The sequence below is a fragment of the Urocitellus parryii genome, chromosome 2, assembly GCF_045843805.1.
Source record: "Urocitellus parryii isolate mUroPar1 chromosome 2, mUroPar1.hap1, whole genome shotgun sequence".
Classification (NCBI taxonomy): Eukaryota; Metazoa; Chordata; class Mammalia; order Rodentia; family Sciuridae; genus Urocitellus; species Urocitellus parryii.
In genome coordinates this window covers 95,038,717-95,058,736 of record NC_135532.1, presented here as the reverse complement: position 1 = coordinate 95,058,736, position 20,020 = coordinate 95,038,717, and the positions used below count along the sequence as shown (strand labels likewise).

The 20,020-nt window shown below is 40.5% G+C and overlaps 1 protein-coding gene across 1 annotated transcript in view; it reads right to left on the bottom strand.

Annotated features, from left to right (window-relative positions):
* LOC113179394 (collagen alpha-4(VI) chain-like) overlaps nt 1–20,020 on the bottom strand; it is a 94,817-nt gene that overhangs the window by 6,685 nt on the left and 68,112 nt on the right. The window contains exons 30-35 of the mRNA XM_026383976.2: nt 19,047–19,083; nt 17,423–17,434; nt 16,843–17,336; nt 8,445–8,535; nt 5,813–6,496; nt 4,686–4,782 (exon numbers count right to left, since the gene is read on the bottom strand). Coding sequence (XP_026239761.2) covers nt 4,686–4,782; nt 5,813–6,496; nt 8,445–8,535; nt 16,843–17,336; nt 17,423–17,434; nt 19,047–19,083 — 1,415 coding nt within the window. The remainder of the gene's footprint in view (nt 1–4,685; nt 4,783–5,812; nt 6,497–8,444; nt 8,536–16,842; nt 17,337–17,422; nt 17,435–19,046; nt 19,084–20,020) is intronic.

Genomic DNA, 20,020 nt, shown 5'->3' with positions numbered 1-20,020 from the left:
ACTACTGGATAGGGACTGCTTTTCCTAGATTAAACATCTGGAGCAACACTGCCCAACCTTCTACAGTGATGAAAATTTTGGAAATGATGGGAAACCTGTCCTGTTCAATACATTAGCCACCAGAACTCTCCCATGTGGATGTGGCTACGGAGTCTTTGAAATGTGGCTAATGCAACCAAGGAATTGAAATTTTATTTAATTTCAAATTATTCAAATTTAAGCAATCACTATGGCCAGTGGTCATCATATTGGTCAGCACAATTAGAAATGAGTCCTCAATCCTTCACACTAATTATTTCTAAGTTATTCTTTAAAGCTTCACTCTTAGTATTTCTTAGAGTTTTAAGTTTTGTTTTACTGATATGGTATGGCATTGGGGGGCCAATAAGCTTTGCCTTAAGCAATTATTGTTGGCCTCTAATTTTATAATTGACATTATTTCTTACCACAAACATTAACTTTTGCCTTCTTGAATCATGCAGCAGTGGTCACAATTTTATTCAAATATATTGGTGGAATCGAGGAATAAGGGAAAGAAAAAGTGGAGGAAGAGAATTGGGCAGGTATGAATGAAACTAGTTTTGCCTGGGCTTATTCTGTCCCAGTACATATTTCTTACAATATAGCCCTACTCAAAAGGGAAAACCAAGAAATAGATGTGTGTATTTTGAAGATAACACTGAAATTGAAAACACACAATCGAGATCATTCTGACTTCTGTGAGGAGAGATAACACTGGTTAATTCTCCACAAGTAGGTGCAGGTGCTATGGCAGAATTTGGCTTAAGATACAGGAGCACAAAGGTGGCTAAGAAAACTTAACACTACTTGGGAGTTCAGAAAGGATTCTCAGGAGAGGTATAACTTGAGCCTGGTAGTACGAGGTGAGTAGGTGTGATCCAAGTGGACATTGTGGAGGGGATACAATCAGGCAGGTGAGGGTGAGCAGCAATCGAGGCTTAGAACAAAACAGAGAGCACAGGGGTAATAGGGAGTCATGCAAAGTCTAAAGTGGCATCCAGTAAGGCCCAAAGGGCCAGAGCAGAGTCTAGTCTTGGAGGCCTGTGTGTCTTATCCAGGCACCTGAACTTCGTGCCAAAGACAATGGGGAACCATAGAAGAGGAATGGCATGCCCAGATTTTCCTTGGAAAATTTAATCAGGTATTGAGAATGGAGTTGAAAGGAGGAAAATGGGAAGAAACAAGACTGTTTAGAGAACCAGAGGTGTGAGCAAAAGGAATGAAGTCGGGTTGTGGCTTTCCATTCCTGGTCCAAGGATGGTGCATTGCAATGAACACAAAGGAGTTTACCTTTGTCTACAGCAAAATGATGATATTGTCCACAAAGCCAAGAGGGAAGAAGGTTTAAAGAGGAAGAAGGTAGTGGTCAACAGTGGCCAAGTCCCAAGCTGCTCAAGGCAATGAGGTCTGAAAGAGCCCCGGGGGTCCTTCTTGACAGTTCAGACTCGACAAGGGCGAGCTCATTTCTTCAACTGAGGGCAGGAAGGGAGAGTGTACAGAAGGGTGTACAGGAAGCTGCAGGAGGTTGCATTTGGCTCCCTTTTTTCTTTTGAAAAGAAAAGAAAAAGGCAACTGTTGAAGGAAGAGGTGTGGAAGAAGGAGCTTGGGGAGGTGATGAAGGCTTAGGATGGCCTTAGAGTACTGGAGGGGGGGGCGGGGAGGGGGGCAAAACTGCCCAGAGCCCAGTGAGGCAGTGGCTGAGATGTACTGGGGACCTTCAAAGCTGTGAATGGGACTGGATTCAGTGGTCATTAACCTCTCCTCCATCTCTTTGACCTTTATTTTGTGGTAAAGAGTTCCTTAGAACAGTGGTTCTCAGTCTCAATTGCTCAGTGGAATCACTGTTAAGTACCACACCCCACCAAAGACTCTGATTGGATCGGTTGGGGTGACTTTTTGAAGATTCACACGTGATTCTGTTACGGGCCAGGCTAGATGGACAATGACCGAACAGACTCCATTTTACCCTGAGACTCCATAAGCCCCACCTCTGTACCCATTAATAGTTACCTAGCATAACATACTTGGCAACACAAAATAGCAATTCTTATACAATGTAAAATTGTTCTCTTTGCTTTCCATTTTTCTTGGGCAAAGTACCTTATCAGAGATTGACTGTCTAGACGTTAGTAACCGTCCTCTAACTTGTACTCAAGTAGGGTCACTTTGACCCACTTCCCTTCTGCTTGCTTGCTGCTATGCCAATCTGGAAAGTCCTGTGGGAAATACCAATGTACCCATTGCATTGTCTCGGTAACTGCCCAATTCAGCTTCTGTACCTGCTTGCTTACAGCTACGTCAAACCCAAGTGTAGTTTTTGCCTTTAAAAACCCTAAAATGCTCAGGCTTGGGGCTGTTCCTTGCAGAAACACTGTGGGTCCTGTGGGAAGCAGTTGCCAGCTGGCCAGCTAAATAAAGACTAATTGGGACTTGGTGTGTTTTCTGAGCGACCTGCCCCACAACAATTCTACTGTATAGTCAAGGCTGGAAAGCATTGCTGTTATAAAAATCAACTGAGGATATTCTGTACTGAAAACATGATAATCAACAAGTTGCCCTATGCTTAATTTTTAGCCTAAGGAAGGGAATGTTACTGTACCTTCCAAGAGGGCCTATGGTTTTGTTATTTCCTTTGGATGTGTATTTGCTCTTTGCTTTGTTTTGGTATCTGGAATTGACCTAGAGGTGCTTAATTACTAAGCCACATTTCCAGTCCTATATTTTTATAATGAGACAAGGTTTGCTAAGTTGCTTAGGACCTCGCTAAGTTGCTAAGGCTGGTCTTGAACTTGCAATCCTCCACCTCAGTCTCCTGAGTCATTAGGATTACAGGCATGCGCCACTGCACCCAGCTGCTTTAGATTCTAAGCGGTAGTATATATCATGGGCATCTTAATAGCTAACTTGTATACTTACTATCTGGCAAACACAGATTATCAAGTTTTACTCTCAAAACAACTCTAGGACATAGATACTCCTATAATTCCTGCTTTACAGAACAGAAAACTGAGCCACAGTGAAATTAAATAGTTCCCATAGCCACCCAGCCAAAAGCCCTCAGATGGGGAATCATGTGGGCACATTCAAAACCTCTAAGGAAAGTATTTTTACTTTATCTAAGCAGGACCAACCACACCACTCACTAATAAACTCTTTCAGCTGTCTTAGATGACATTCAAAAACATCACAGTCAAGTTCCCCAGTATCTTGTTGATCACATATAAGAAAGAACTTATTATCTGCATAACTACAGACTGCAATTCAAAACTGATGCTGCATCTGTTTTAGATGGATCCAAAATGTTCCTTAAGCTTGGTCAGAACACATGGGACATCTGGTCACTCACAAAGCAGCCTGTCTATAAGCAGTAGTTATTCTTCACTTCTCACTTCTGCAATAGATATTTGCATCTCTGCCACGCAGGGCAGACACTTACTTGGTGGGAGTGCCTCCATTACATGCGCTGAAATGGCTTTCTTTCAACTCCAGCTCTACAGCTCAGTGAAATTTAGCCTTTTTCTGTTTACTTAAAGTAATCCCTTTAGCCTGCATACATGAATTTTTGCATTTGTAAGGAAGATGTTATAAAAAGTCAACACTTGCATGCTAACATAATACACAGGGATGTTTTAAGAAATAAAGATTGAAAAAAGTGAAGCCAATTCAGGGAGCAAGAAGGTAGCTTGTTTTTTACTGTAGGCAGTGCCTGAATTTATTTCTTTTCTAGTTTCTGGTTGTACTGGTGTTTCTTGTTCATTTTCTTCAGTGTCAAATTTGTTATTTTCACAATTTTCAAGAGCCTCTAGCTGAGTTATAGATGAGATCATGCCTTTTCTCTTTTCTTCTAGGAAAAAAAAAAGTCTGTTGCTTCAAGTGCTTCTAAATCATAAGCAAAGCCAGACATGCCAAAGTGGCACTTGGACCCCCTGTACAGAAACAATCCTTGTCAAATTGCACAGCCAGCCACAAGAACTGAGAGGTTCTTGTGTAGCAAATGATGTGGCCACACTCAACAAACTTTAGGTTTGGGCATTTCTTGAGCAATTTCATTATTGTATTCACTGTTTTCTTAGGTTTATAGACATGTTTGGACAAGCATCAAAATGATGTGTCTAGCATTTTTAATTTCACCTCTGAGACATGGAATTAGATGATGCGATGATATGGTGGAACAGAGTTTTTTTTTTTTTGCTTCCCAACACTCATGTGCTCTTTGAATTTTTTTATGTTGGTCCTCAATCAGTCTTATGACTGAAAGACTGAACATCAGAAAAGAAAAACTAAACTGTATCAGGGCTGTCAAGCCCAGGAGCATCCCAATGTCAGTGGTTTGGGTCAAATCAAGGACTGACTGGTATTGCCTATGACCTTTCTCTAGGCTAGAGACAGTCTCCTGGTGCAGATGCAGGGGACAACCATAGCTTGGCCTTAAGCCTATCTCTTTTTTTTTTTTTTTTTTTGTACCAGGAATTGAACTCAGGGGCGCTTAACCATTGAGCCACATCTCCAGCCCTTTTTATACTTTATTTTGAGACAGAGTCTCACTAAGTTGCTTAGGGCTTCTCTATGTTGCCAACACTAGTTTGAAGCCATGATCTTTCTGCCTCAACCTCCCAAACCACTGCGATGATAGGCATGCGTCACCTTGCCCAGCACTGACCTACCTCTTGACAGGCCTGACTGCATACAGCAGAGTGTCCCCACGGTTTGGGCCCCTGCATTCTTCAGTGAGCTCTGGGGGTGGATACTGGTTTGTTCCACCTGAAAGTAAAATTTAAAAAAAATAATAAAAATAAAACATAGAATTATATAAACATAAAAAAGAAAATAAATATAAAAAATTCTCTATCAAAACACAAAATTCCAAAGATAAAATCAAATGAAACATAAAATAAAGTAAAATATAAAGTGGAACAAAATAAAATAGGTATAAAAACAAAAGCAAATAGAACATTTAGAACAAAATAAAATCCATGAAGACATAAAGTCAAAAAGATGTAAGAGGGATGCAAATGAAGCATGAGACAAATATAAAAGTAAACAGAAATAAAACAATAAAAATAAAATACATAGCAAACAAAATAAAAGCATAGAATGCCTCCAATCTCATAAATAATATAAGATCACAACATAAAAGAATACAATCTAATATAATAAAACATAAAAAATAAGATAAAACGAAATTAAAACAAGATGAGAAAAATGATTCTTTCAGCCTGCTTCTCCCTCAAAGAATCACTAAACCATAAGCCAACTATTAACATTCTCTCCACCACTCCCTGCAAAGATAAGGAATCTAAGGTGCAGACAGCAGAGTGGTTCATTGACTTTTCTAGGATCACAGAACTCAACTAATAGCAGAGCTAGGACTAGAACTAATTCATTGATTTTTTTTTTTTTGCACCTCTCAAATTGGAGAGGCACAAATGCCATGTCTGTACTTCTAAAATGTCCATCAAACTCCCTTTATTCCTTCAGTGATGAAGGAGCTGATGTCCCTTACAGCCCCCAGTGAGACGTCACACTTGCTTATAAACTGAGAAACTCACGTCTCCCAGGAAGTGGGGCAAGAGGTCCTCACATTTTACAATGAAGCACCTGCACATGAGTTGTTTTGAATCATGCACTGGAAGACCAAGAACAAAAAACACCTGGAAATATGACCAGGACTGCCGGGCTGCACATAAACCTATCAGGAAGGTGCCATGGGCATCTACCTGCCCAAATGCCAGGTTTTATAAGTACCTCTCCCGCACCCACCTAATATATCCAGGATTCAGGGAATGCTCACTTTTTAGGAGGTTCAGGAAGGCCCGTGTGAATCCCCTGGCGTAGGCTACCTCTGGTTCTGAAACTCCCTCCAAGCGCAGCAGGTGCTGCTCAGAGGGGGCGCTGGCCACATGGGACAGCTCCACCAGCTCATGAGCCCCCACACCAGGGCCCAAGGCCAACACAAACAGGGTGATGCCCATGCACTTGGCTTCTTGGGACAAAGTCCTTAGCTTCTCCCTGTCCCAGTTGCTTGTCTCGCTGGCCACGATGGTGAAGAGGACGCGCACCCTCCGCGGCAGCGGGGCCACCAGGAGCACTTTCTCCAGCGTCCATTCTAGAGCGTGGCCCAAGGCAGGGAGTCCCTGCAGCAAGCGGCCCGCGGCCTCCTGGACCTGTCTCTGCATCTGTGTCCGGTGGCCATAGGAGGTCAGGTTGAAGCCCTCAAGCACAGGGGATCGACCCATGCCAGGCCTGAAGCCTGGAGTAGTGTGTGTCACTAGAGCCACACGCGCCCCCTGAAGGGACACGCTCGGCTGAGCAGCCACCTCCAGATCTTCAAGCACAGCGTCCACGAGATGCAAAGCCCCACGGTATATGTCAATTTCCACATCTTGGGAGCTGTCCACCACGAACACCAAGTCCATTTCCACTGCCTGGGGCCCAGGCCCTCCTGGCCCACATTCTGGGTCTGGCTGGCACTTGTCTGGAAAGGAAGTGCAGGGAAAGGCTGAGGTTAAACCATGCATCCTTTTCTTTTCCAATGCATACCTTGTTGTACCCTTAACAAGGACATCTGCTGCTGAGCTATTAGCCCCACATTGGACTGACATGGCAACCGTATGACCCATTATTCAGAAGAAAGAATGGAGGCTGGTTGCATATTTAGTGTGTTCAACCAGTAGGCCCTCTTGCTTCTTAATCTCTGGGCTCACAGATATCATTCCCCTTTTCCCCTATATAAAAAAGAATTATAGGTGAATTGTTTATTGACTTAATCAGCAGTAATGCTGTTTGAGAAACTACCTGCAAAACACTGATTACTAGAGCTGGGAGTAGCCTGAACAGCTCTATGAGATTGCCATTTTTACATGTTAAAAAAAAATCAAATATAGGCAATTTTAAATGACATGATCATAGTTCTCAAGCTGGTTCAGCATCATAATAGTACATAGAATTTTTTTTCTTTTTTAATATAGATTCTGAGATTCTATCCCCACCAAGATTCTGGTTTGGTAGGGCTGGGATGAAGCTCAGAATAGGTAACTGATATTACCTCAGGTACTCTGATGAACAATGTTGTTAGAGACCCACCGATGGGGTAAACTCTTTCATTTAGATCTAGTATGCAGCAGGCATTCTTAACCTGGGGGCTACGGTCTCCCAAGGGGTCTGTAAACCAGGATGGGGAAAAAATACATCTGTATTTGACTACCTCTATTGAAACGAAATTTAGCATTCCCTTTCATTATTCATAAAGGTAGCATAGTGCTATAATACTAGGAATTTGGACACCAATAGAAACCACTGATATTCCCACACCATATGTTGGAAAAGTTCAATATTATATAAACTCATCACTACCTTGAAAGAATAGTTATTAGAACTTCTGCTAGGTCTTGCCACCTAATATGCTAATAAAGAAACACATTAAAAATATACTTAAAATGTAATATTCTAATAGAATACTATTCATCCATTTTTAAAAAATGGAAATTCTGTTATTTGTGACAACATGGATGAATTTAGAGGACATTACTCTAAGTGAAATAAGCCAGACACAGAAACAAATACCACCAGATCTCACTTATATGCAGATTCTAAAAATGAACCAGACTGTCTGGTTCAATCTGGGTCTAACCCCGCATGTGACCTTGGGCAAATTACTTAGTTTCCCCAGAAGCCTGTTTTCTTATCTGTCAAATACAAATAATGATGATAACATTGCCTATTTTATGAGGCTGTTTGTGAGGTTCAAATGAAAAATTGAGTCGATATATATGTATGTGCTCAGAACAAGCCATAGTAAGAGCTCAATCAACCCCATCTAGGTTGATGTTTCTACAAGAGAGGGAACTGAAACCCAGAGAGGTGATTTGTCAATGAAATGATGGATGTGAGAGCAGTTCATTAACTGTGCCATACTCTACAAATGGCAGTTACTGCATTTAAGTTAACCAACTTATCAGAGCCAAATCTCTCATGGCAGTGCTAGGTCTTCCCGTGGATCAGGTAGAAGGAGCAATGAAATCACCTACTCTGCCCCTGGGCACAGTGGATAGGATTGGAGCTCTGTACTTGTAGGCATACATGAGTTTCAACAAAACATTCTCTCTATCACAAGCGAAGGTGTAAGATGCAGTGACAGAGGCTGGGAAGCAACAGAGAATTAATGACTAGCCATCAAAAGGAGTCAAGCACAACTCAGCCCTGATGCCTGTGACCACACAGGAATGCAGTGTTTGTGCCTCTTAAGACAATTCTGACTTCCTAAGAAAAACTGAAAATCCAAACATCAGAAGAAATTCCCAGATTTTAGGATGCTGAGAATGCTGAGTAAATACACATCTGCACAGCAGATCTGGCCTGTGGCCACCAGTTAATTCCCTCTGTTCTAAATACATCAGTTGGATCAGAAGGCTGCCCTGGCTTACCATAGCAGAGAGTACAGTGGGCCATGTGCTCCACATCCTGCTGGTGCTCAGTCTCCCACACAAACAAATGAAATCTGCTGGCTCCATCCATCTAATGCAAACACACATATACACGTTTATGATTAGCTGGATTAAATTTCAGACCATGTTCTTCATGGTGTTTTCCACCATTCAAATGACATTTTAAAAGAATATATAGTCATATAAATATATACACATAATTGGGCATTATATATTATAGCTACTTATAGTGTTTAATGTTATATACCATAATTCTAATATTTAATATTACATGTTAAAATATACAATGTTTATATATTACAGCTAGTTAGGTACTAAAATAATACCCTAGTTCTAACCTGGAGATTTGACTATCAGTGTAAGTATATATGAACTATGAGTCTTCAGACTGCCCGTATGCATAAAGCTCAGCCCAATGTCATGTCATGTCAGAACATGAGGGTTCAATCATTTAAAAATTCCATCAATCTTTGTTAACTGTTCACAGTATGTAGGATGCAGTGTGGTAGGAGCTATTGAAAAAGAGGTAGTCATATACCATTAGAATAGAAAGAGGTTGATACTGTGAGAGAGACCCCTCTAGAATATTCCTGGTCTTCAGAGATAGAGTATTCCTGGTGTTCAGAGTTAGAAGAAATCAAGGAAGGCTTTGTAGAGATGGCAAATTTGTTTTTCTCTTTTACTTTGCCTTTCCAGTTATGAGTAATTTAATAACCAATAACAAGACTTAAAAACAAAATATAATAATAACAATAATAAACTCAACAAGGTCCATGTGATAACAATTCTTTTTTCTTCCTTGGGCCACAATCAGACTACATTTCCCAGCCTCCTTTGCAAATTGGCTGCATTCTAGCTAATGGAATGTAGGTGGAAGTGATGTATGTTATTTGCGAGGCACGATAGTCCATTGCTCCCTGTACCCTCATCTGCCAGGCAGACAGAGGATCCATAAAAAGATTTCGAGGCCGTAGGCTATAATGAGACCACTGATTGAAAGATCTCAGATCCTTAGACAAAGCTACAAGCTGCAAAACAGCTCTCTGCCATGACACCCATACATTCATTCATTCATATCTGCTTGTAAAGATGGCAGAAAAAAATCTTTTATGGTGCTAAGACTAGGAGATTAAGGTAAGACTTTCACCTCATGACAAAGTAGAAATGCTTTCAGATTCTTTCTGTTAGGACCTGAGGTGTGGATTGCAAAGAGGTAACCGTCTACACTTAGCCGTGTCCATCTTTTAATCTACTCCCTATCAAAGCACATAGGATGGTGCCCCACTGAAGGTCTGCTCCTCCTCCTCCTTCATCCTTGGTCAAGAACAAGCAGGTTCTGGGCCCTCCTCTGGGTAGCAAGGTGTGGAGGAGGTGAAGATGTTGCCTCAGGCCTCAAGGAGATTAACAGTCAAGAGTTACTTTAGAAAAGAATATTCTGTAATATATACTCATTACAGAGCGCTTCCCTCTCTGTGTTCATGGCTGCAGCATATCCCAAACATTGTCTTTCAGAGTGAGCTTACTTGAAGGAAATGTCCTAGTAGGGAAAGAAACAAGAAGAGCTGAATGTGTATTTATCTAATGGAACACCAAAATCCATGGGATCATTGCTAGTTTCCCAAGAAAAAAGGCAAAAGTAAACTTAAATTCTGCTTTTTCCCTGACTTAGACATTGAAATCAACCAAACAGCTAGGACATAAAAGTCCTAACAAGCTGCAGAGAGATACGACAGTGACGTGACCACACATTCGAAGGGCTTAAACCCTAAGGGAAAGGCACACAAAGGACTTTCAAGAAGAAAAAAGTTCCAAGAATATGTTTTAAGAAAACAGAAAGAAGAAATTCATTTTAAGGCCAGGGCTAGAGGAGACCCTATTACTTTTAATGAGGATAATGGCATCTTGGACTTTTGAGAGCATGAGTAGGATACTGAGCTGAAAAAAGAAGCAGGAAAAAGCATTCCAGTGTGAAGGAATGGCATGTACAAAGACTCAGAAGGAGACAGTGGTTATCTCTCCAGTTCTGCTCAGTGCCTCCACTTCTCACATATTACAGAACATCCTCTTCCAATGTGCATCTGCAGAGCACATTTGAAACCTGAAAGTCATGGATACAAGGAGGAAGCTGGCAGAAAGAGGGAGTGCACAGGTGCCAACATTCAATAATCAGATCTATTCCACATGATCATCAGATCCAAGTATGGACTAAACCAAATAGACTTAATTAATTACCCAAGGACTAAACATTGTCCACAGGGTTATGACATTTGCTAGCTTTACTGGAAATCACAGGAAGCAATTTGGAAGGCTTCTGAAATCAGGATCTATGGCAATGTGCCAGGAGAAATGAGGAGGCTCAGATCACCCTAGGAGCTTCAATTTTTTCCCAGAAGTTGTGGAAAAATGCTGAATTCACACCAAAAAAAATAAATAAATAAATAACCCAATCAATAAACGAGCTAAGGAACTGAGCAGACACTTCACAGAAGAAGAAATACAACAGATCAACAAATATATGAAAAAATGTTCAACATCACTAGCAATTAGAGAAATGCAAATCCAAACTAAGATTTCATCTCACACCAGTCAGAATGACAATTGTCAAGAATACAAGCAACAGGGGCTGGGGTTGTAGCTCATTGGTAGAGTGCTTGTCTATCATGAGTGAGCAACTGGGTTCAATGGTCAGCACCACATAAAAATAAATAAAAATAAAGGCATTGTGTCCACCTACAACTAAAAAAATATTTTTTAAAAAAATACAAGCAACAGTAAGTGTTGGTGAGGACGTAGGTGAAAAGATCCATTGCTTTGGGACTGTAACCACTCTGGAAAGCTATAAGTATAGAGATTCCTTAGAAAACTTGGGATAGAACCACCATTTGACCCAGCTATTCCACTCCTTGGTCTATACCTAAATGTCTTAAAATCAGCATACTACAGTGATATAGCCACATCAATGTTTATAGAGCTCAACTCACAATAGCTAAACTGTGGAACAACCTAGATGCTCTTCAACAGATGAATGGATAAAGAAACTGTGGTATATATACACAGTGGAATATTACTCAGCCTTAAAGAAGAATGAAATTATGACATTTGCAGGTGAATGAATAGAGTTGGAGAATATCATGCAAAGTGAAATAAGCCATTCCCAAAAAAAATCAAAGGCCAAATGTTTTCTCTGATATGTGGATGTGATCCATAATGGCAGGGGAGAGCAAGGGAAGAATGAAGGAACTTTGGGCAGAGGGGAGTGAGGGGAGGTAAGGGGGCATGGGGTGGGAAAGATGGTGGAATGAGACCAACATTATTACCCTATGTACATGTATGATTGCACAAATGGTGTGACTCTGCATTGTGTACAACCAGAGAAATGAAAATTCAAACATGCCTTCCTAGTCTGTACAAATTCATACTTCTCTTTCTTTGAGGAAATTCATGGGAGAAGTTATTGGCAGCACTAATGGATTAGATATCAGGAATTTGAGTCTTAGTCCTTATGTGCCATGTTTGACCTTGGAGAAGCTTCTGGCTTCAGTTTTCTCGTGACAGAGTTTTAGGGTAGGAGTCAATGCCACTGAGTTCTCTTCCTGCCCCCACACAGGCTGGTCCTCAGTTACTGTTTCTGTATTGGCCTCTTCTTCAGGACAGAGCATCACCTTTTCTATTCTGAGCAACTCAGAGCACATAACCTTTCTGTTGCTCTGCTTGCTGGAAAACTGCTAAATTAAACTGAATTTGAATAGATAGAGAACTTTATTTTTTTCAGTACTGGGGATCGAACCCAGGGGTGCCTAACTGAGCCAATTCCCTAGCTCTTTTTATTTTTTATTTTGAAACAGAGTCTTGCTAAGTTGCTTAGGGCCTCACTAAGTTGCCGAGGCTGGCTTTGAACTCATGATCCTCCTCCTGCCTTGCCTCAGCCTCCCAAGCCTCTGGGATTACAGGCATGGATCACCACACCTGGAAGAACTTTCATTTTTTAACTTTTCTTAGGAACATTAATTTTATAATCATGATTAACATTTTGAACTGTTCTTGCAAAAGAATTGTGGGCATGACTACACAAAAGCCCAATGGAAATCCACAAGGAAACTGATTCAGTAATAGATGCATCTGTACCAAGTTGTCATTTATAACCATATAATTACTCAGACTTTGGACTTGCCAACACAGTCTGTCACTAATAATTTAGACAAGATACTTCCTGAGAAAGCTCAAGCAAAGAAATAGTGTGGAAAGGAATTCCAGTATGAGGAGAGGAGAAAACTGGCCCTGTGATTCCTACTTCAAACTCACATCAGCATCAGAGAAGGAAATCTCGAAAATAGAGTACCTAAAACACAATCCAAGAGATCTGCTTGAAGCTCAAAGCTTTACTATCATTTAACCAGCACCATGGTAATTCCCACAACCAAGTTCATTCCTAAATGTCTGACTGTGGCTTGTTGGGACCAGTTGTATCTTGAGTGATGAGGATAGGGCACAGGGGTTTGCATTAACAAACACTTTGTTTAATAGACATTTTCTCAAAGGATACAAGGACAATCCTCCAACCTCAACCCCCAAGATTAAAGAACTCCCTATGAGCCCTGACCTAGAGAGACCCAGGGCTTGTTAGCTCCATGCTTCAGCTGCTATACTAAGCTGCCAGAGACCATTCCTGGGACTGAGTTGGGCGAAGCTCTTGGCTTGGAAAGATGGAAATAAAGAGGAGGAAGAAAATGCTAGGGAGGAGTATTTGCCTTGGACAGAGGATAAACTAGCCAGACCCTAAGGAGTTAGAACTAACATGAAATTGAAGTAAGGGCTTGGAAAACAAGGAGAGAACCTGGAAAAAGTAAGGAGAAGGAAACAGACACAGAGAGAAAAGAACATAGCCACATAACTTGTGCCTGACCCAAGGAGAATGAGTACAACAGTTTTGGCTCCTGCCAGTTGGCATGGTGCCACCAAAGACTACCACGAAGAAGCCAACTCTTCCTGGACTCCCCAGCAAGTATTAGGATCAGCACTGGGTTGAGGGTGTTGGGTGGAAAAGTGGGGCTTAGGAATAAGCCATAGTAGAATGCAAATTCCAGAACTGCATAGCTTAGAACAAGTCACTTGCCCCCTGACCTTCACTTACCTCATCTGGGAAGTGCAAATTATCATTATTAACTTGCAGGACAATTATAAGTGTGTTAGACCAACAACAGTCCTCAAGTCTTAATATTCATGCAAATCCTCTAAGGATCTCGATATAAATGCAGATTGTGATTGATGAGATTGTAGGCAAAGCTTGAAACTTAACATTTCTCACATGGGTGATGCTACTGTTACTGGTCCACAGACCACAGTTTGAGTAGTGAGGGGCTCAGACGACAAGGCATGGAAATCAAGAAGCAAGTAGCACAGTAGCTGGAAATTCAAAGGTGCTCGTCAAACGGAAGCTATTTGATTTAATAAATCCTGAGCAAAGGGCACTCTTAAGGACCTCAACATGGTAATATAATGACCTACGTTGAGCATATACACAGGAAGTGTCAGGTGCCCCTATAGCAATAACTCTCATAATCCTTACAACAAATCTATGAGTTTATGCCTATTTTACAGGGGAATAAATTGAGGTTCTGGGGCCAAATAACATGCTCAGGTTTCAGAAGGGAAAAAGCTAGGGTTTGAAGTCTCATTGCCTATTTCCTTCCCCATGTCACTGATCCAGGCTTTAGGGTATTAAGAATCTAATGGAGAATGTAGCAGCCATAGGTAAGTGTCAACTTTTCTAAATTCTGAAATTTATACCAAAATTTTAAATATTAAACCCAAATTTTTCTTTGGCGTTCCTTTTAATGTTTTCATCTTTTAGCTTTCATTTTCAAACTTTAAAACTTTTTTTTAAGTCTCCTATGATAGCTAGCATCCCACTCCTTGGATTTGTTAAGAGAAATACACAGGAATAATAATAGGGCCAGTTCATAGCTCATAGTGTTATTGTAAAGATAACATGCATTAACATGGCAAAAGAACTTAGAACATGTAAAGTCTCTTTTTTCTCCTATTTTTGAATTTTGAATTCAAAAATCTCATTGCTAAAGGAAATTCCAGACTTTGAACAACTATTTAACTGCTCTGTGTCCCTGTTTTGTTCTCTGAAAAATAGGCTCATAATACCACTTATCTCATTGGGTTGTTGTGAGGATTAAATAAACCAAGTAAAAGCCTGGATATTTATCCGAAAGAACTAAAATCAGCCTACTCTAGGGACAAGTGCACACCAATGTTTATAACAGCACCATCCACAATAGTCAAGTTATGGAACCAGTGTAAGAGCCCATCAGCAGATGAATGGATAAAGAAAATACGGTGTATACACACACAATGAAGTTCTATTCATCCATAAAGAAGAATGAAATTATGTCATTTATTGGCAAATGGGTGCTAAGGGAAATAAATTGGACTCACAAAGTCAAAGGTTGATTGTTTTCTCTCATTTGCAGAACATAGAAAAAAGGAGAGCTTGTGACTATATCACAATGCCTTCCAATATTATATATAACCAATTTTAAAAAAAATAAAGAAATAGAAGACCAACTGAGTAGAGAAAGGAAATCAGGGGAAGGGCTATAACAAGAGAGCTATCACAGTGAACAAGAAACTCACTCTGATTTTAACTTTGTTTCTCAATCCAAGATATTTCATCCATCCTTCCTGGCAGTTTGCAAGCTGTCACAAGTTTATCTATTGATTCTTAGAAGCATATTCACAGCTGTGTCAACAAAATCTCTCACCTATCACTTTTGCTGCACACACTCCATCTTAAGAGAAAATTAAATGGTCTGGCACAGCTGAATTCATTAGCTCTGAAGTTGAACCATATGACATTTCCATTTTCTCAGGTTGAAAACGGTCAAATATTGGCAATGTCGCCTGGTTTAAAGCAGCCTGAAATCTCTTAAGAAGACAAACACCCTTCATTTTGATAAATCATCCCAGATATTCCAGAAGAATATACGGCAATAGGGTCCCTACTAAGACCGCCTCCTCCCTGCATACACAGCAATCTCTGGGGAATTCACGTTAGAAAAGGTAAATTTTAGAGACTAGATAAATGAGTAAGTTGTGGAACATACATATGTAGAAATACTGCGCAGGAATAACAAAGGACAAATTACCCATATACACAGCATGGATGAACAAGGAAAACAGACATTATGTTTACTGGAAGAAGTCAGGCACAAAAGAGAATGTGCTGCACATTTCAATTTATATGTAGGTCTAGAACAGGTTAAAAACAACTATCTGACTGTGATAGAAATCAGAAGAGTAGTTATCCTGGAGTGTGTGAGTGTCCTCTATCTGATACCACATCTTGGTAACAGGAGAATAAACATATAAAAATCCATCTCTGTGTGTGTGCGTAAAATCACTGCACCTTTTCTACTTTTTTAATAAAATACATATGTTATATCCTAGTTGTTATGCTTTACATGTGAGGTATCCCCCAAAAGCTCATACGTGAGACAATGAAGGAAGGCTTAAAGGTGAAATTATTGGGTTATAAGAGCCTTAACCTAATTAGTGTGTTAATCCACTGATATGGATTAATGGAGTGGTGACTATAGGCTGGTAATATATGGCTGGAGGAGGTGGGTCATCAGAGGGTGTGCCTTTGGGATATATATTTGGAAAGGTGACCATATTCTCTCTCTCTCTCTCTCTCTCTCTCTCTCTCTCTCTCTCCTTCCTGGTAATGTCCTGAGCTGCTTTCCTTCCATTATGATGTTCTGCCACACCTCAAGCCCCAAGGAATGGAGTCGGCCATCTGCAGACTGAGACCCCTGAAACTATGAGCCCCAAAATAAACTTTTCCTTCTCTATGTTGTTCTTGTCAGGTCTTTTGGTCCCAGCAGGAAAAAGCTGATTAAAACACCAATTTAAGAAAAAAAAGGAAGAAAGTTACAGTCTGTGACCCCAATGATACAATTTAGCATAGTGGTTAAGAACACCTCTGAAAGTAGATAATATCCGTCCTTCCGCTAGCTAGATATCTGACCATCGATGATATACTGAACCTCTCTAAGCCTCAGACTTATTATCCCCAACATGGAGATAAATAATAACACTTACCTCTAGAGCTTTTGGGGTCACTGAGTAAGATAATATCTATGAGACCCATAGCACAGAACAGGTGCTCAGGAACTGCCAGTTAGTGCTAAGAGTAGCCCTGGCAATAGGGTCTATACTGAGACCCCTCACTCCTTGCCTCCACAGCATTCTCTTGGAAATTCTTCCCCTGAACAACTCTCATTCCTCAAGTGATCCTTGTTGGAGGGGTAAGAACCAGGTGCCAACTCCATGAACCCTACCCATCACCAATCCCCCACCCACTTACCAGTAGAGCATCTGGAAGGTTGTGCTCCTCTGTGAAGGTGATGATCACAGGTGTGACGTCCACGGCACTGAGCTCCAGCATGGCTGTGCTGACGGCAACTGTGTCATAGGCCCTGCCCGCCTGGAAGAACACAGCCACCTTCCTCACCAGGAGGCCACGGCGCACACGTTTGAATACATGTCTTGCCACAAACCTCATGGCAGCCCCAAGGTTCCTGTGGCCAGATGACTGTATCAGAGGGATTTTCCTAACAGCCTGCAGAAGGGCAGGCTTCCCCTTGTAGTCTGAGAATCGAACCAGATAATCTGTTCTGTCATTGTAGGAAACAATGGCCACTCGGGCACCCATTGGGCAGTGACTCTCACTTATTTCCAACTTCATCAACAAAGATAATAAAATGTCTCTCATCCTCTCAAAATCCAGCTGGGAGGTATCATTTGACATGTCCAAGGCAAAGGCCACTTCAGTCAGGAACACTGGGCATTTATGAACACCTTGACACAAGGGAGACACAGATTTAAGATTTTGTATAACACCTCCAAACAGGTGAGGATTTAAGTGAATAAAGAGTATAATTTACCTGTTGAGCAAGCTGGAAGGCAATTAATTTTGGAAAGACAAGAAGATTATTAGTTTATACAGACAGTGGCATCTTTTCCATGTGTTTCAATATGAAAAACCTCCCCTCCCAGCAATGCAAGCAGTACCTTCTAGACTCCTGCTGAGTATATTTCCCAGCATGTACTCTCCCTTTTCTCTAAGGTAACAGAACCCCACTTTCTGACTGGGCATATGGCTGCCTGGAATAAAGACCACATTTTCCAGTGGGGTAGCCCTCTTATTAAATTCTGCATAACAGAGTAAGAAAATTAGTATGTACCAAGTATCCTGCTCCTTTCCCTTCCTTTCCCACTGATTGAAATATAAGTATGATGGCTAGAGCCTCACAAACTGCTTGGACCATGAGGTGGTTTGGAGGATAAGGTGTAAATACACACACACACACACACACACACACACACACAACACATAATAACAGAATAAGAAAATATAAGGGGTCAGACATGGGGGTGCATGCTGATAATCCCAGAGATTCAAGAGACTGAGGCAGGAGGATTGCAAGTTGGATGCCAACCTCAACTGGCAATTTAACAAGACTCTGTCTCAAAATAAAAAAAAAAAAAATGGGCTGGAGATGTATACTGGGGTGATCAGTATAGAGCACCCCTGGGTTCAATCCCTCTGAAAGGGCGGGGAAACAGCTCAATGAGCATCTCCAATGAGCATCACCACAGAGGAGCCAATCAGCTAGATGTTGCTGGGGCCGCTGTGAGCCAATCATCAGCCGGCAGCTGGAAGTTTGCTGGCAGCAGGAAGTTTGCTGGGGCCCCTTGGGCTGTGGCTCTCAACAAATCCCCAGTTTAAGAAAGAAAGAGGAGAGAGCAAGGTGGGAAGAGGAATACAAAAACTATATCCAGCAATACTGTGGGGATCCAAAGGCAACCCACACTGACAACTTCCGAGCTTTGATTTGAGAAATACATTCGTCTAGTGTTACTGAGGATAACAATAGTCTCATTCAAGTGAAATTAAATCTCATACGTTGAGCCATTCTGAAACTACATATATGTATATATATACATATGTATATGACATATAATTTATATGTAAAATATAAACTCCACATATTATATATACCAAGGTATATTTACAAGTAATATATTCTCATGGAAAATTTTTAAATTATCCTTAATCCATCATACATGTAAATATGCGTGTGTATGTATGTGTATAAATGACAATGTATAAATAATTATTTTATTTTATTTCCTAAAACTTGGAGCTTAGTATATGTTCCATTCTGAATCATCTTTCACTTAGTACATGATGATTTTTTCATCACTACACTTAGAGCCATATCATCTATTCTACTATAGAGCTGCCCCATAAATTCTTCGGCCAATAGCTCCTTCTTAGTTGAATCAGTATGCCTTTCAAACCACTTCACTTCTGAGATCATGCTGGAAAAGATTATTTACCCAAAGGGGGACTGAACCCAAAGTGTTAATTTGTAAGAACTTTTCATGATAGAAAAGCCATCTTCCAAGCCTCAGTCAAATCCTCAGGGGACATTAGCCCCCAATCCTTGACCTATTCCCACTTCAACATACTGGTTCCTTTTGAGTGTTTTCCAAATAACTTACGGCAGTTTTCTCGAATGAAATCAACAATTTCACAAGGCTGTTAGAAAGATGGAGAGAGACAGGGAAAGGAAATAAGAATTTAATTTGAAAACATATCTTTCTTCACTCCTGTGACTTAGAAATGTCATGTGGATGTTATCAGAGCATACCTGAAGCTCTTTAATCTACAACAGAAAACTCAAAAATTATTAGAGCCAATGAAACTACCCAACAATTCTAGTTCTGGATCCAGTAGATAATTTAAAACATTTAAAAGATTTTATATACAATATAACGAGATAGATAGATAAGCTATGCTATGTTTTTTTAAAAAAAAATCCACATCACAAACAACGGAATCAAACCTGATTTTGAAGTTGAAATTCAGAAATCTCAGCGGAGATTGAAGAGACATGCTTTCAGTGCTTGGATCTCTCTATTAGCAATTCCTGTGATACTTCTCTAGAATGACTGACAAGATAAGCACCCCACTATCTCTCCTAGTAATTCTGCTTCTTCCTTTGAACTCTTGTTCTTTGCCCTGTTCTACCCTCAACCCCAGATCCCATCACTTCCTGTCCTCAGTTGTCTCCACAGCCCCACTCCCTACCTATTAGTTTTTGTGTACTTGGGAGATGAAAAATCATAACTTTTGAGATTGTTTGAAGTGTACCAGGAGGCACAACAGCCTGTACCATACTGTGTGTTAACTTACAAACAATTGGTAAGCAATGTTTGAGCTTCATAGAAAGGCATACTTGCACAAAGGTAGTAGCCTCAGAGTTTTTCCTTTCACATCAACTGATGTTACTCAAAAAACATCTAGACTCCTTGCTGAATTTAAATATTATTCTTTTTTTTACTCAGTTATAACTTTGCAAAGTCTATAAACAAACTACTAGCAGAATTTGTAAAAAAAATAATCTAAAGAATCTTTAAGATTAATTGATTGCCATTTGGGGAAACTAGAAATCTTTATGTTCTGAAAAAATTAA